Here is a 17,535-nt window from a genome sequence, read left to right as displayed (position 1 = left end):
TATTTGTAAAGCATTTATCCTGGGTGTCTCCAGTGTGCACGTATGGCCCATTCAACATTCCCTACCGTTCGTAGAACTCCCTAATGTTCTCAACTGCAGGGACCCTGTGCGGATGCCACCATCGTGCTGCATCTTTTCAGTCTAGCCGGCTCCGCCCCTGCCGTTCCATCTCACGGACTCCTCCCTTCCCTCCTGCTTCCACTTCCCTTCCTACTCAGTCAACTGACCCCACAATCCATCACCTTAGCCCCTCTCTGGCCAGGATCATCAACCACCTGCCCCAGTGACCTTCTGTAGCACCAGACCAGCCAGACTTCAGCCCGGGGTGGAACCCATCGTTGGGTCTTCTCCAGTCCTCTGCCCAGGGTGAGCGGCGCCACAAGAGCCCACAGCACCAGGGCGACCGTCACTGCTAACCGTGCTGGTCTCCGAGATTCAGCTGGTCACCACCCTGTCTGGAGTCCTCCTTCCCCCTCGTCCCTTTCTTCCCAGTTCCCCACATTTCATATCTTCATCATTCTTCTCAAAGCTTCAATCCCACAGCCTCTTTTCCTACTCCAGAGAGGACCCCGAATTCCTCAGGCAGAAACCTGCTCGTTGACACAGTCTGCCTTCTGTGACTCCTCTCCCAGTTCTCCAGTCCCCTCCGGGTGCCGGCATGTTCACTTCTCTGCCTCTCTCCCTTCCACCTCCTCTGCAGCCAGCAAACTCCCGCCTGGTCCCTGAGTCTTCCTCAGACGCCCGCTGCACTGCAGCTCTGCCCCTGCGCTGTGCCCTCACGGCACCTACGGACGGTGGGCTGTCTGCGGTCACAGGACTTTGCGTAAGAGGGACAAGAGGCTTGCTGAATGGGTGGAACAAAGGAAAAACCATTTGAAAGCTGGAACTTACAAAATGCCTAGAAAATAGTCTTTTCAACACAACTCTCTCTTGGCCTCTCCCATCGGTTCATCACTGATTCTTGACCCACACCTGTCTAGTTCATCGTGGCCTGTGACACCCTGAGAAAGTTTCCCTAATCATCTGCTCGGGGAGAGTGGCAGACTGTGACTTTCCTGCCAGCACCCGTGCCTCTTCCTGCTAGCTCGTCAGAAAGCCAGTTCTCCTGGAGGCAGCCGCCTGTCCTGGTAAAGGCCACAAACGGGTCTAAGCCAGTCCTAACAATCCCTTTTTGATACTCAGTTCCCCCAGCCTCTCTTACGGCCGGACGTGGTCCTCGGAGGCCATTTCAGCCAATGAGAAATAGGGGAAAACGTCTGTTCTTGGAACCAGGAATGAACATGGGTAGAGCTGCAGGGACCATCCTGTGGGCCTGGGTGGATAAAGCAGCCCCGGATCCTTGACTAGGAGAACTGGATAATGACACATGCTGGCGAGTATGAACCTGGTGCATTGTTTTCAGAAGTCCATTTAGCATAAATTTAGTAAAAACACATCCTAGGACTCAGCAATTCTGTTCCTATTTGTCTCAGAGAAGTTCTCACACAAGGGGCATGGAGTAGAGGCTGCTCCCCGCAGCAGTGTTCCTCCTGAGGGGGCCTGCAGGCAACTGGGTGACCACCGCTGGGGAAGTGATAGGCGGGCCGTGAGAGGTGTGCCCCGCAGATACTAGGTGGCAGCTGTGAGTACTCAGAAATACGGACAGGTCTTAAAACGTGATGCTGAGTGATAATATAATACTATTTAAATAATTTAAAGCATTCACATAAAGCAAAAGTGCGTATTTTACACACAGATATTGATAATGGACATGCATCATGGCCCAAAATGGTGGAAGAAGGAAAGGGGAGTGAGTAGTGGGAAAAGGTGGTGAAGAAACTGTGTGGCTGGCGGGGGCCGTGGGGGGATGAAGACACGGGGAGTCAGGTTTCCGGGCACTAACGTTAAATGTATGTCCCTGACAGGCACACCACCAGATTCCTATTGTGCCGGTACAATGACTTCATAAAATGTTATTTTAGTGGGAGCCTGGCTCAGGCCTCTGGGCTTTATGAAAAATTTCACTTTTCTTAAGCTTCAAGACATTTCCATTTTCACTAAGATTTAGCTCCGATTCCCTGCCCTGAACAAATGTCCCCACCACTGCCCTGCGTGCCAGGCTAATTATCCCATACTGTTTCCTTTCTCCTCTTTTTCTCACCTCTGAGGAGTTAACTGCCTCACCCAAACCTAACACTCTGCCTCTGACTGGGTCCCTCCTGTCCTGCTTTAGGAGTATCTGTGCTCCATGTTCATTCATTCATTCCCACAACCAGCACTTACTAAGTACCTACTACTATCTTTAATATCTGCGCCATCAGCTACTTTCCTAATGCTAGGTCTTTCTTCACTGCCATGACGGGCCTCACTCTCGTCTAAATTCTCTGCCTTTTCTGGCTTATCTGTAGCTCCTCAAAGACCTAAGGGCGCTCAGGGAAGGGTGACCAGGCAAGGTAAACAGTCTTTCTGTTTAGAACAGATTCTTGGAGGCACCTGTGCACCGACTGAAGGTTTTGTGTAATGCGGATAATGGTAGGTCACCGTGGCATGGGACCTCCTGTGATCACAGAAGTGAGAGTTACTTTCCTACATTATCCCAGGGAAGCAGCTCCAGACCAGTTGGTTTCTCTGGTTCCATTCCAATCTGTTCCGACAGCTGCAGGATCTGTTCCACTTACAACCATGGACACTTACCTGTCGGGTATTCCTGGGGCCTCAGCACCGTGCTCCATTTCTTGAGAAGTTTCTTTCTTTGCATTAAATAATCCATCTTTAGTTACAACTTCTTCAGCTAAAATAATACAATAATTTAAATGTCATCTGTTGCCTGAACTGAGAAAGGGGAAAAAATCTCCAGAGCAGGGAATAGGATTTTCTTTTTCAGTGAGCTCTACGCCCAACGTGGGGCTCAAACTCACAACCCTGAAATCAAGAGTCACCTGCTCTACTGAGCCAGCCAGGCGCCCTGGGAACGGGATTTTCAAATTAACATAATCATCGGGTGTCCCAGAAGTGCTGTCACAGCGGTCCTACAAAGTCTGGCACAGTGTGGGAAGATAATACACGAAAGGTCAATTAGCTGGGGAGAGGGTCTACCAAGCTCTGTATTTAAAGAAAATAATATGTGGATAATAGTCTTCTCAGAGTGTGAAGAGAACGTCTCTGAGATGAAGAAGGGATCAGGCAGAGGAGTGTGTGGGGCTTCCAGACACAAAGAGATGTCTGAACATGACAATTACATGGAACCCTTTATAGGGAAGAAAATGGAAGCAAAGGAGCCGTGAGGGATTCAGGGAATGTGGAGGGATGAGCAGAGAAGATAACAAGAATCAATAAGCTGAGTGATTAGTGACAGAAGAAGATAATGTGATGGGGAGGGATGCGAAATGGTAAGGGCTGAGACAAGCCTGCAGGCAGAGGACAGAGAAGGGAAGGGAGGGCGATGGTGCGCAGGGAATGTCGGCTCCCAAGGGCCAAGTCAGAGTCACGGGACACGGTGCGCCCAGACACGGGACCCGCCAGAGGCTGCCCTCACCCATCAGACGGACTTTTGTAACCTTCCCCTGAGTGAAGTCCCCACAGGGGCCCCCGGGAGCCAGACTCCGAGGTGGCCGCTGCTCTGCCACAAGGGCCTGGGCGGCTTCTTCCTCAGTCTTCACCGACGTCTGCAAAGGCAAAAGACAGCTTCGTAGTCTTCCCTGTGGTAAGGATGGGGGGGGTCCCGTTGTGAAGGGCATGGACACCCCCCCCCATAGAGCAGTAGTGCAGCCCCTCGGCAGGGCCGTGCTCTCTCTCAGGGTCTCGGGGGACCGTCCTCACTGCCCCACTGGCTGCTGGCGGTTGGCAGGAATCCGTGTCCTCCGGCTTGTAGATGCGTCACTCCAGTGTCTGCCTTCACACGGCCTCCTCCTAAGGACACCATTCACCAGATCTGGGCCCCCCCCCACATCCAGAATGACCTCATCTTACCTTCATCACACCTACAGACAGGTACCTGCAGTGTTGGGGCTGCAATATATCTTTCAGGGGGACACAGTTCCACCCACATCATCAACTATATTGATTTAAAAACATGTACAGGTGACTTTTATTTTCTATACAATTATTTTCATAAAGATAAAGTATTTGTTAAGAATAGAAGGCACTGAGTTTCACAAAATTAAGAACTAATTAGAAGTCACAAAAAAGGACCAAGTGAAGACAGGACTCCACAAGGACCATGTTTTGAGAAAACTGATTCAGCAACACAGGACTTAATGGAAGACATAATTATTTTTTAACTAAATGACTAGGAAAATGAGTGAACCACTGAGAGATTAAGGAAAAAAAAGGTCCATTTGTGGTGATATGAAGTTTTGCGCTGGATACACAGAATGAACGTTACCATCATAAATGTTAGGTCTGTGCAAGGACACCAAGAATAGAAAGGAAGAATCCCGGAGGCCAGGTAGGGGAGACAAGGCAGAGGCCCCCAAAGCTAAGAGTGGAGGCACTTTCTGAATGCAAGGGTCTAACTGGCCCTTCCCTCTCATACTTGACATGTGGCTAAACACGGCATAGAATAGGCAACAGCACGTCATTCACACGCCCCTGGCAGGAGGCATCCGTGGCCTGACACCTGTTCCAAGGTGGAGGCAGAGGAGCGGAGCTGCTTGAAAAGCTCCCCCAGGTGAAGGGCGAGGAGGAGGTGGCCGGAAAGAGGGCTGCCACCCACCACATTCCCATGAGCTGGGCACCCTCCTCACCTGGGACCCGGCTGCGTCCTTGCCTCTAGCTGGTCCCGGGGGAGCAGGCCCTGTCGGGGGAGGAGACCAGAGTCCCGCATGAGCCACGACAGCCGGGAGCAGTGCCCTCTGGGGCGGGGAGGGGCAGCCTGCACAGCCTCTGATGTGCATGAAACACTGTCTGAGACGGAACACCACAACTGTCCCCATTCTGTCCGGAATCCTAGTTCTAAAACTGTAGGGCCTCCCACCCGCACGACTGAGTGCTTGCGAACTCTTCAAGTGCTTTATAGTGATGCACTTTCACATAAAGCAAACTTTATTTATTTATTTATTTTAAAGATTTTATTTATTTATTTGACAGAGAGAGAGACAGCGAGAGAGGGAACACAAGCAGGGGGAGTGGGAGAGGGAGAAGCAGGCTTCCCGTGGAGCGGGGAGCCCGATGCGGGGCTCGATCCCAGGACCCTGGGATCATGACCTGAGCCGAAGGCAGACGCCCAACGACTGAGCCACCCAGGCGCCCCATCACATAAAGCAAACTTTAAAGTCACAGATGAAAATAAACAGGAGGAAGAAGCTAGTGCTAAAGGAAACTTGAGCAGAGTAGAGGTACCCGGCAAGGGGAGACAAGAAAGTGGAAGAGAACCGAGGGAACAGGAGCGGAAAGTGGCGGCGGCTGTGCGTGGATGCAGTGGGGGGGTGGGGGTGGCGCTCTGGGAAATGTACCCCCCCCACACACACACACACAAGCCATGTTGTGCGGGCGGTAGATGCTGGCAATCCGCCATGCTGGAAGCTGCTGATTCTAAAAGGACCCACAATGATCAAAACAGGAAGGGTGATTGCACAGTGCCGGGTACCGTGCTGCTGCTTAAAAAGATTGTTTCCAACTCCAAATAATCCCAAGTCCAGATCCTCCTCTCCATTTATCCTTGCAGATTCAGGGGGATCAGAGCTAAGTGCAAAAACAGAAGTCAAGAGCCATCCAGGGAAGATGGTGGAGTGGGTGGACTCTAAGCTCACCTGGTCCCATGGATACAACTAGATAATAACCCCCTTCAGTGTAAAGAACCCAGAAAATGACCCAAAGACTGGCAGAACAGACTCTCCACAAGCTAAATGTAGAGAAGAGGCCACATCAAAGAAGACAGGAAGCTGGAGGTGCAAGTCAGGAGGCAAACTGACCCTCGGGACTGTCTGCAGGAGGGAGGGAGAGGGGAGAGAAACAGACCCCCCACACCGGGGAGCCTGTGGGGGTGGGGGCGGGGGGGAGGGATGAATCCCATAACCTCCAGCTTTGAAAACCAGAACAGCCGAATTTCATACAGTCAGCAGTGCTTAAGCTGGAACTTTAAAGATCAGCCTGCTGGGCTCTGAGAAGGGAGGGCAAGAGGAAAAGGAGTCCCCAGCCTTAAAGAGACCGCACCGCAAGCAGCCCCACTGGGATACAGCACACAAGCGCAGTCTGAGAACTGCCTGGGGTAAATGGAAGGGAGATTTGCTTACTACTCTCAGAGCGATGCTGGAGGGACAGGAATCGTTGGGAGACTTCAAGAACAAAAGCGCTGGCAGGCTCCGCTTTCCTCTGCTTCAGCCCAGCCTAGATCCACAGACGTGTGGGAGCCAGGGTAGTGCAGCACTCACCACCCAAAACGGTAACAGCAAGCCTCACCCCCCCCGCCCCCCTTCTCCTACAGCCACACCCCGTCCATCCCCATCACCTATGGAGTTCTGGGCAGCTGCAGTCCCCTCCTGCTGTGGATCTGCACGGTCCACACCACATGCCACGTCCACACACTCAGGGGACTCCCCTATCCAGCCTGTCGCAGGAGTTTTCTAAAGGGGGGGCTCCAGGCCACCCCCCACAGCCAACCTACCCAGAAGCTGCTAACACCACGACCCTGCCCCCTCCCGTGCACCATTAGCCAGAGCCTATCCAAGCCTGGGCCACACGCCTGGCAGTGTGCAAGCAACCCCAGCAGGGGCCAGCACCACTCCCAAGTGAATCCTGCCCCAGGGAGACGGTAAGGGAACAACGCACACCAGTCTGATGTGGCCCCAGCAGCAGACGGGGGGCAGACATCGGGTCTGACAGCAGCTCCACCGGCCAACACAAGCTGCCTGGGGGACAACACAGGGAGAGCACCCTGCAATTTGGTGCCACTGCATCTTTGGCAAACACCCGAACTGCCTCAACTCAAGCCCCAGGCAGCCCCAGACTGGCCCACTAACACAGGGACCAAACGCAGGCTACAACAGGCAAAGAGAGCCACTGCAAAGGACTACACTGAAGGCAAACGCAGCTCACCCACAACCCTAGGGCACATACAACACAGAGACCCCCAGTGAAGCACCATGTTCTGATGAACAGGGAACACTGCACTGCAGGCACTCCTGGAACTCTTCATAAGGCCACTACTTACAAGAGCAGGAGACATAGCTGCCCTTCCTAACACAGAAATAGACACAGACAAAATGAGGAGACAGAGGAATACGTCCCAAATGAAAGAACAAGACAAAATTGCAAGACGGCTAAATGAAACAGTTAAGTAATATGCCTGATAGAATTTAAAGTAGTGATCATAAAGATAATCACTGGACTTGAGAATAGAGTGGAGGATCTCAGTGAGACCCTTAAAGAGACAAGAAACCTAAAAAGAACCAGAGATGAAAAACAAATTAAAAATATACCAAAGGGGGGCGCCTGGGTGGCTCAGTTGGTTAAGTGACTGCCTTCGGCTCAGGTCATGATCCTGGAGTCCCGGGATCGAGTCCCACATCGGGCTCCCTGCTCAGCAGGGAGTCTGCTTCTCCCTCTGACCCTCCTCCCTCTCATGCTCTCTGTCTCTCATTCTCTCTCTCACAAATAAAGTCTTAAAAAAATAATAATTAAAAAAAAAATACACCAAAGGGAATAAACAGTAGAGGAGAGGAAGCAGAAAAATGGATCAGTGACCTGTAGGATACAGGAATGGAAAGTAATCAAGCTGAACAGAAAGAACAAAGTAATAAATAATGATAATAGATCAAGCATAACAACACGAATATCAGAGGTATCCCAGAATGTGAGGAGAGAGAAAAGAGGGCAGAAAATTTCTTTAAATAAGTAACAGCTGAAAATCTCCCCAATCTGGAGAAGGAAACAGGAATCCAAATCCAGGAGGCAGAGAGAACCCCCAATCAAGGAGATCCACACCAAGATACATGGTAATGGGTGGCTCAGTCAGTTAAGCGTCTGCCCTCTGCTCTGGTCATGATCTCAGGGTCCTGGGATCGAATCCTGCATCAGACTCCCTGCTCAGTGGGGAGTCTGCTTTTCCCTTTACCCTTCCCCCTGGCCCATGCTCGCTCTTGCTCTCATAAATAAATAAAATCTTAAAAAAAAAAAAGATACATAGTAATTAAAATGGCAAAAATTCATGATGAAGAGAGAACTTTAAAAGCAGCAAAAGGAAAACCATTACATAGAAAGAAAAACCCCATAAGGCTATCAGCTGATTTTTCAGCAGAAACTATACAAGCCAAAAGGGAGTAGCATGATATATTCAAAATGCTTAAAGAAAAAAACCTGCAACCCAGAATATTCTATCCAGAAATGCTATCATTCAGAATAGAAGGAGAGGTAGAGTTTCTGAGACAAAGTTAAAGGAATGCACCACTAAAGCAGCCCTACAAGAAATGTTAAAGGGGATTCTTTGAGTGGAAAGGAAAGACCACACTCAGGAGTAAGAAAAGCAGGAAGGACATAAGGAGTAAAATTAAGTATATCTATAAAAGTCAACCAAGGAATTCACAAAATAAAAGGATGTAAAGTATGAAACCATATACCAAAAATGTGGAGGGGGCGAGGAGTAAAGAATGGGTTTAAACATAAGCAACCACCAACTTAATATAGACTGCTATATGCAGATGTTATACACAAACCTAAAGGTAACCACAAATCAAAAACCAGTGATATGCAAAAAACAAAGAAAGGAATTCAAATATCTCACTAAAGAAACTCAACAAACCATGAGAGAAGAAAGCAAGAGAGCAGAAAAGAACTTTAAAAAAAAAAGTAACAAAATGGCTCTAGGTACATACCTATCAATAAACTTTGATTGTAAAAGGAATAAACTCTCCAATCAAAACACAGAGTGATGGAATGGATAAAAAAGCAAGACCCATCTATATGCTGCCTACAAGAGACTTCAGCCCTAAGTCACATGCAGATGGAAAGTGAAGAGATGGAAAAGCAGTTATCATGCAAATGGAAGTGAAAAGAAAAGTGGGTAGCAACACTTCTATCAGACAAAATATACTTGAAAACAAAGATTGAAACAAGACAAAGAAGGATATTACATAATAATAAAAGGAACAATCCAACAATACGACATACCATTTGTAAATATTTATGTACCCAATATGGGAGCACCCAGATATTTAAAATAATTATAACAAACATTAAGAAACTAATTAATAGTAATACGATAATAATAGAGGACTTTAACACCCCACGTACATCGATGGACAGATCATCCAAACAGAACATCAACAAAGAAACAGTGGCTTTGAATGACACACTGGACCAGATGGATCTAACAGATATAATCAGAACATTTCATACTAACACAGCAAAATACATTCTTTTCAAGTGCACACAAAACATTCTCCAGAATGGATCACATATTGGGCCACAAAACAAGTCTTACAAATTCAAAAAGACTGAAGTCATGATCATTTCAATAAATGCAGAAAAAATACTTGACAAAGTACAACATTCATTCATGATACAAACCCTCACGAAGGTTTAGAGGCGACATACCTCACCCTAATAAAGGCCATATATGAAAAAATCAAAGCCAACATCACAGTCAATGGTGAAAACCTTAGAGCTTTTCCCCTAGGATCAGAAACAAGACATGAATTTCTACTCTCACCACTTTTATTCAACATAGTACTAGAAGTATTTGCCACAGCAACCAGAACAGAAAAAGAAATAAAAGGCATCCAAATTGGTATGGAAGAAGGAAAACTATTTGCAGATGACATGATACTATATAGAGGAAACTCTAAAGACCGCCAGAAACCTATGAGAACTGATAAATGAATTCAGTAAGGTCACAAGATGCAGTGGTCCACTGCATTTCTATACATACACTTATAACGAAGTAGCAGAAAGAGAAATTAATAAAACAGTCCTATTTACAACTGCACCAAAAATAATAAAATCCTGGGAACAAACTTAACCAAGGAGGTGAAAGACCTGTACTCCGAAAACTATCAAACATGGGTGAAAGAAATTGACAATGACACAATCAGCAAGATACTCATCTTCATGTAGTGAGAGAAGAATTATTGTTAAAATATCCTTACCAGACAAAGAAATCTACAGATTAATGCAATCCCTATCAAAGTACCAACAGTATTTTTCACAGAACTAGGACAAATAATCCTAAAATTTGTATGGAACCACAAAAGTTCCCAAATAACCAAAGCAATCTTTAAAAGAACAAAACTGGGGGTGTCACAATCTCAGATTTCAAGCTATACTCCATAACTGTATTAATTAAAACAGTATGGTACTGGCACAAAAATACACACATAAGTCACCAGAACAGACTAGAGATCCCAGAAATAAACCCACGATTTTATGGTCAATTAATTTTCGACAAAGTAGGTAGACCATGCAGTGGGAAAAAGGCAGTCTCTTCACAAATGGTGCTGGGAGAATTGGACAGCCACATATAGAAGAAGGAAACGCAACACCTTCTGACACCATACACAAAAATCCTAGACAAAAGCACAGGCAGTAATGTCTCTGACATCGTCTGTAACATTTTTTTATTTGTCTCCAGAGGCAAGGGGAAACAAAAGCAAAAATAAACTTTTGGGACCTCATCAAAATAAAAAGCTTCTGCACAGTAAAGGATACAATCAACAAAACTAAAAGAAAACCTACTGAAGAGGAGAAGATATTTGCAAATGACATATCCAAAATATATTAAAAACTTACACAACTCAACACCAACAAAATAATCCAATTAAAAAATGGGCAGAAGACACAAACTGACATTTCTCCAAAGATTACATACAGATGGCAAACAGATACATGAAAAAATGCTCAACATCACTCATCATCAGGTAAATGCAAATCAAAACTATGAGATACTACCTCACACCTGTCTGAATGGCTAAAATCCAAAACTCAAGAAACAAGTGCTGGTGAGGATAGGAAAAAAAAGTAACCTTTCTGCACTGTTGGTGGGAATGCAAATTGGTGCAGCCACTGTGGAAAACAGTATGGAGGTTCCTCAAAAAATTAAAAACAGACCTACTCTATAATCCAGGAATCACACTACTGCATATTTACCCAAAGAATATGAAAACGCTAATTCAAAAGGATATAGGCACCATTACGTTTAAGCAGCATTATTTATAGTAACCAAGTTATGGAAGCAGTCAAAGTGTCCATCCACAGATGAATGGATAAAGAAGATGTGGTATGTGTCTACAACGGAATATTACTCGGCCATAAAAAAGAATGAAATCTTGCCATCTGCAACAACATGGAAGGATCTCTAGATTAGTATAATGCTAAGTGAAATAATTCAGAGAAAGACAAGTACCATATGATTTCACTCATATGTGGAATTTAAAAAACAAAGGAAAAAGGAGACAAATCAAAAACAGCCTCTTGGGGCACCTGGGTGGCTCAGTTGGTTAAGCCTCTGCCTTTGGCTCAGGTCATGACCCCAAGGGTCCTGGAATGGAGCCCTGCATTGGGCCTCTTGCTCAGCGGGGAGTCTGCTTCTCCCTCTCCCCTAGCCCCTTCCCCTAGCTCGTGCTCCCTCTTGCTCTCTCAAATAAAATCTTATACAGGAGGCAAAAAATCAACCTAAGGAGGTCCACACCAAGACACATAGTAATTAAAATGGCAAAAAGTCATCATAAAGAGAGAATTTTATTTTTTTTTTTTAAGATTTATCTATTTGAGGGCGCCTGGGTGGCTCAGTTGGTTGGGCGACTGCCTTCGGCTCGGGTCATGATCCCGGAGTCCCGGGATCGAGTCCCATTAACCCTACCCCCTCGTGCGCTCGCTCTCTCACTCTCTCTCAAATAAATAAATAAAATCTTTAAAAAAAAAAAAAAAGATTTATCTATTTGAGAAAGCATGAGCAGGGGGAGGGGCAGAGGGAGAGAGAGAAGCAGACTACCCGCTGAGCAGGGAGCCTGATGTGGGGCTCGATTCCAGGACCCTGAGATCATGACCTGAGCCAAAGGCAGAAACTCAACTGACTGAGCCACCCAGATGCCCCAGCACCCAACTTTTTAATGAGAGTCCAAACTTTAACAACCCTGCAAGATATTTCCACGTGATCTCCCCATTCTTCCCCACATTCTTGTTAAAGAAACCCTACCTACCCTTTTGCCATGCTGGTTGACTTACTATCCCTTGAAAATACCAGCACAGGAAGAGGGGATGCCAATAGCCTGGGAAATTGGTCTTCAGTTCATGTGGTCTCAGGCAACCTGGAGAAATGTGCTGGGATTATAACTGGTAGGCAGGCCTTTAGCTAGAGTCTCTAGAATATTCAGGAGGAGCTAAAAGGATATATATTTTTTAAAAAGCACTTGAAAATGCCAAGGCATGCTTCCTGAGGGCCCAGAGAGCATTGTCATCCCAGTCACACACACCACAGCGGTGGTGCCTCCCTGTGGGGATGCAGGAAACCACTGGAGGCCGCCACTCTGCCCAGAGTGCCCCAGGGTCTGGTTCTATGAGCCATCTCAGGCAACTTTTAAGCATTTACTTACATAAAACAATCTCATATCCTACGACCGCTGCTATCTTTTGGTCAATTATCATCACCATTCTGACAACTGCCCACCTCCATTCATTACCCCTCTCCCATCTCCAGTCAAAATGAAATCGCTTTCAGCAGATGAATGTTCATTGTCTTCCAGGTAAGTAGGAGTGTCTACCCACTATAGGGCTCTCTACCATCTCTCAACTTCTTCACATAAACAAACCATTCTGGGGCTTTATGTAATGCTCGTTTTTCATAGCTGAAGAAATATGATAGAACCATCAGCCATGTAAGTAGGGAAATATCAAGGCCTATTTATGCTACATGATATGGTAAACACCATAAGTAATATGAGCCCTATACATTTCATCTCTCTCTGATGATTTTATTACATGAACCATTTATTCTACACTTACTGTCAAAATATCAGTATTCACAGATTACCAACGTGGTGATTGGTAACCATGACTGGGGTAAATCATGTACCCTCTGAAATCGTATGCATAATTTTGCATGTACCTGCGATTTCCAGGGAGGAGAGTCAAATTTTCAACAACTTCTGGGGAAAAACTAGTAGCACCCCTCACCAGAGGTTAAAAAACACTTCACTGTGGAGTTCTAAGGTCTCCTCTTTGAACTTTCTGTGTACTTTTTCTGTTCTCAATCCATCTGCAGACTGTAAACTTTGTATTCTCTGCACGGCTTACCCTATTGCCAGAGGCCTGCACAGAGCTAAACAATAACCAACAGCTGGGCTGGTTTACCTGGAGGTGAAGCCTGAAGATGGAAAGTGGGGGAGCCCTGCACACAGGAGACTGCATTCCAAATGGAAAACACAGAGAACCTGCTTAAGCCCAAAGCTGCATTTAAAATGACACAAGATTAGAGGCGGGGAAGATACTGAAGAAAATGTTACTACGGGAAAAAGGTAAGTTTGTGGAAAGCTACCACATAAATATTTAAAACACCCACAAGTATCGAATTAGAGGTGTAGAGCGGAGGTATGTAGCAGAGACACCTCTGGTCAGGAGGTCAGGTGACTTGAATTCCAGATGTTGCTCTGCCGCTGTCGGCCCTGCACAAGTCATTAAACAACCTGAGTTTTGGTTTCCCAACTACTGGGAAGGGTATTGGACAAGAAGATCTTAGGATTCCAACATTTTATAATTCCAAATGTCCTTAGAAGCTTGCTTAGATACAGGGTGAGACAAAGAAAAAACAAAATATAAAAAGTGGAGGACACAGACACCCAAGCACCTGTCAGTGTCTGCTGCCAGCGTCCACGCCGAACACCCACCGGCACTCACCACTCACTGCTGGGGGGTTCCCTTGGCAGAGCTCTGGAGGTTCACACTTCAAGGTGGTTACCCTGGGCAGGAGCTGGAGGCTCTGACACTCCAAAGAGGCTCCTTGATATTCTGTCACCAGTGGGTACATGTCCTGTCCCTGAGTATAGACAGAAGCCTGAGGACAAAAGATTCACTTTGAAAAGGCATCCTGGTGGGAACCAGACTGAACAGCAGTTAGGGACATCTCCCAGAACACCAAATGGCCCCCGTGTTGTCTTTTAAAGAAGCAACGAGTAAGCCAAATGAGCAACACAGAGACATTCATCCATGTGGTAAACAAGGACTGCACATGTATTGAGACTCAGACTTTGTTCTACATGCTGGGGTTATCATGGCAAACAAGAGACAAGGCAGACACAGAATCTCTGCCCAGAAAGAAAACAGAACAAACCCAGATGGATGCTTACACTAGTGGATGGAACTTTAATGAGGAACAGGGTATGTACGTGATCTCAAAACCTCTCCTAAGGATTACTTACTAATTACAAGGGGGAAAATGGTAACTTTATAATACAGAAATCTGACAGACCCCACCTTAACCTCATCAGTAATGGGACAAGCCATCACCGTGTGCCTCGTGATGTGATGCACTAAGGAGAATGCATAGCTTCTGTGGGATTCTAGCCTAAATGCACAAGCTGCATTCTATCATGAGAAAATAGAAGACAAACCCAAATTTATGAGCATTCTATAAGGTAACTGGTTAGTACTCTTCAAAAATATCAATATCATGACAGACAAAGAAAGACTATTCCAGATCCAAGCAGCTGTTACAGATTCAAGGAGACTAAAGTAAAGGCAACTAAATGCAGCGTGTGATGCTGGACTATATCCTGGATCAGGATAAAATCGCCAAAAAAAAAAACAAAAAAAACACTCCTGGGATGATATGGCAAAATGTGAACAAGGACTACTGTGTAGATAACAGTACATAACAATTTTAATTTCCTAAAACTTGATCTTTGTATTCTGGTTATACAAAAGAATGCCCTTGTTCTTCAGAAATACATCTTAAACACTGAAGTGTTCCTACATAAAGAAGTATGGCGTCCCCAGATAATTCTCAATGGTTGAAGAAAACACAAAGCATGAGTGTGTGTGTGATACACAGACCTATGCATATGCGGAGAGGATGAGGGATAGTGCTCGCACAGGAGGGCGCACATCAGAGTACGGCGTTAACAACTGGTGAATCTGGGTGAAGAGGATACAGGACTTCTCTGTGCTACGTTCCCAGATACTTCTGTCAGTTATAAATTATTTAAAAATAGAAAGTTAAAAATTAACAAATGTTCCCCAACCTGCTGTCCTGGGTCTCCTGTGTCTTTCTGTAGATCCTCCAGCACAGTCACCACCTCGTCCCCGCTCTCCGGGTGCCGCTCCCGCACCCGGGCCTGCAGCTCCTCGGGCAGGATGGTCAGGAACTGCTCCAGCACCAGCAGCTCCACGATCTGCTCCTTGCTGTGCGTCTCGGGCCGCAGCCACTGACGGCAGAGCTCTTGGAGTTGGGCCAGAGCCTCTCGGGGCCCAGTTCCCTCCTGGTAGCAGAACCGCCGGAATCGCAGGCGGCAAAGCTCCTGAGCCTGGCGGCTGCTCTCCCATGAGCCCCACGTGTGCTCCCAGGTGGGGTCCTCCTCCTTCACTTTGACAAGGCTGTCTCCATTTTCAGGTGCGCAGCCTGGCAAAGCTTCATCCATGCTGGCTTAAAGGCTTAAAGGAAAAGATTCATTTAGCCCAGGTCTACACTTCAAAAATGGTTTTCCACATCCGAGGCATAAGCATGGATCTGTAACGTGTAAGTTACAAGAGCTTCAAAATTCCATGAAACATACTTTTATTTTTGTCCCCACTGTAAGTTATGCTCAGAAACTGAGCCTGCTTGCCAGTGTTACCAGTGAGATTAATTAGAAATCTATCTTGAATCCAAAGGGGGTTGAGCCAGGAGGTAAGGGATGGAAAGTAAAGGGTGTGAGGCAAGCAGGGTTAATAAGGATGCTTGAGCAGCCTCTACTTCAGCTGGAGAGAAGAGAATTTTATCCATGGCAGAGCCAAACATACTCTCATCTGTGTACTTCCCACAGAATATTCCACCTCAAATGCAGGGGAGGTAGACGGTTTCCAAAGTCTCCTGTCCCCTAAAATTTCTTAAGATGAGATTTTGTCACTCCTTTCATCAGGAGGTGGAGTCTATTTCTCCTTCCCTTGAATCTGCTGACCTAGGACTTGCTTTGGCCAAGAGAACATGGCAGAAATGGCTTTGCAAGAGGAAGTGCGCAGCAGTCCTTGGCACACTGCCGTGAGCCTGCTGAGCTGTGAGAACGCCCAGGCTGGCCATGCTGGGTCATGTGGGTTGGAACCCAGGGGCCCCAACTGAAGTCCAGCAGCACCTAACTCCCAGCTGATCGCAACCACAGTAACTCCACCAGTAGAAATGCCCAGTCAACCCACAGAATCATGAAAAATAATAAGCTAAGGATATTTTAAGGCACTAAGTTTGGGGTTTCAACTTATTCTAATATAAGAATAGAAAATTGAAACACATACTTCAAGTTCTTTTTCTCTCTCTCTTACTCTCTCCTTTTGTGATCTCATTAATCCCAATTTCAGTATACCTCTATTCCAAGAATACGCAAATCTCTGGCTGACTCCAACTCGCCTTTACATTCCTGACTCACATCTTGAAATGCCAGTAGGATGCCTTCCAGCTTCTCCTGGGTCGTAATTTCAACACATCCCAAGCTGAAACCGGAGTCCCGTCAAAGCTGTACTCACTGTTCTCCCCATTTCCCTTGGCATCACCACCATCCCCCATGCATTCAGGCTTAAAACCTGCTTCTCAGCTGCCTGGGTGGCTCAGTTGTTAAACGTCTGCCTTGGGCTCAGGTCATGATCCCAGGGTCCTGGGATCGAGCCCCACATCGGGCTCCCTGCTCTGCCGGGAGCCTGCTTCTCCCTCTCCCACTCCCCCCATTTGTGTTCCCTGTCTCTCTGTCAAATAAATAAATAGTCTTTAAAAAACAAAACAAAAACCAGCCTCTCTACACAGTCATTCGGAGTCCAGTCAATCCTTCCTCCAAAACACCTCTTGCAGCCATTCCCTCCCTTTTATTCTCTATTCCCATGGACATCCACAACTACAATAATGTTCTATGTGGTATCCCTGCCCCACAGGCCACTCTATCATCACTGCATTAATATTTCCTAAAGCACCATTCGGACCATGTTCAACACATCTCCCTCACCAAAAAGAGGGTTTCAACTGCTCCTTGGACTGGATTCAAACTTTCTCTGGGTTTTTACTGGTTTGTCTGTCATTCGATAAACTACCGAGCATGTCATTATTTTCTAGGCACAACGCTAACCCCATAATAAAACACACAGTCCCTATCCCCTAGAAACCCCGAAATAAAAGGCACAGTCCCTACCCCCTTTACAAACTCCTCACGTCACTGCCATGCTGACCTGCTTGGCTCTTTCCCACCCACCTTGTCCTTCATGGCCAGGACTGCCCTTCTAGGAGGGCACATTTCCCAAGTCCCAGCGCAAACGCCACCCTACACCTCATGTCCAGAGGGAGGAAACCCCTCTGTTCTCCAGGCCATTCCCGTGAGAGCCAGCCTGACCCACCGCGCCCATCCAGTCCCTCTCCGGCTCCAGCAACCCCCCAACCCCCCAACCCCCCCGCCCAGG

At 46.7% G+C, this 17,535-nt stretch overlaps 1 protein-coding gene across 8 annotated transcripts in view; it reads right to left on the bottom strand.

The window, feature by feature from the left end:
• Positions 1-17,535, bottom strand: part of LOC116628559 (piggyBac transposable element-derived protein 1-like) — a 79,095-nt gene that overhangs the window by 3,072 nt on the left and 58,488 nt on the right. For 6 of the 8 annotated variants that reach the window (XM_032398944.1, XM_032398945.1, XM_032398946.1 and 3 more), the window contains 3 exons: positions 15,147-15,296; positions 13,804-13,960; positions 2,674-2,770 (listed from right to left, as the gene is read on the bottom strand). In XM_032398944.1, coding sequence (XP_032254835.1) covers positions 2,674-2,770; positions 13,804-13,960; positions 15,147-15,296 — 404 coding nt within the window. Of the gene's footprint in view, positions 1-2,673; positions 2,771-13,803; positions 13,961-15,146; positions 15,556-17,535 lie in introns of those variants that run through there. The other 2 variants (XM_032398950.1, XM_032398951.1) reach the window with 2 other exon arrangements.

This window comes from Phoca vitulina, unplaced genomic scaffold, assembly GCF_004348235.1.
Source record: "Phoca vitulina isolate PV1807 unplaced genomic scaffold, GSC_HSeal_1.0 scaffold123, whole genome shotgun sequence".
Lineage (NCBI taxonomy): Eukaryota > Metazoa > Chordata > Mammalia > Carnivora > Phocidae > Phoca > Phoca vitulina.
The sequence above is the reverse complement of the archived record's forward strand: the minus strand, read 5'-3'. Positions and strand labels throughout refer to the sequence as shown.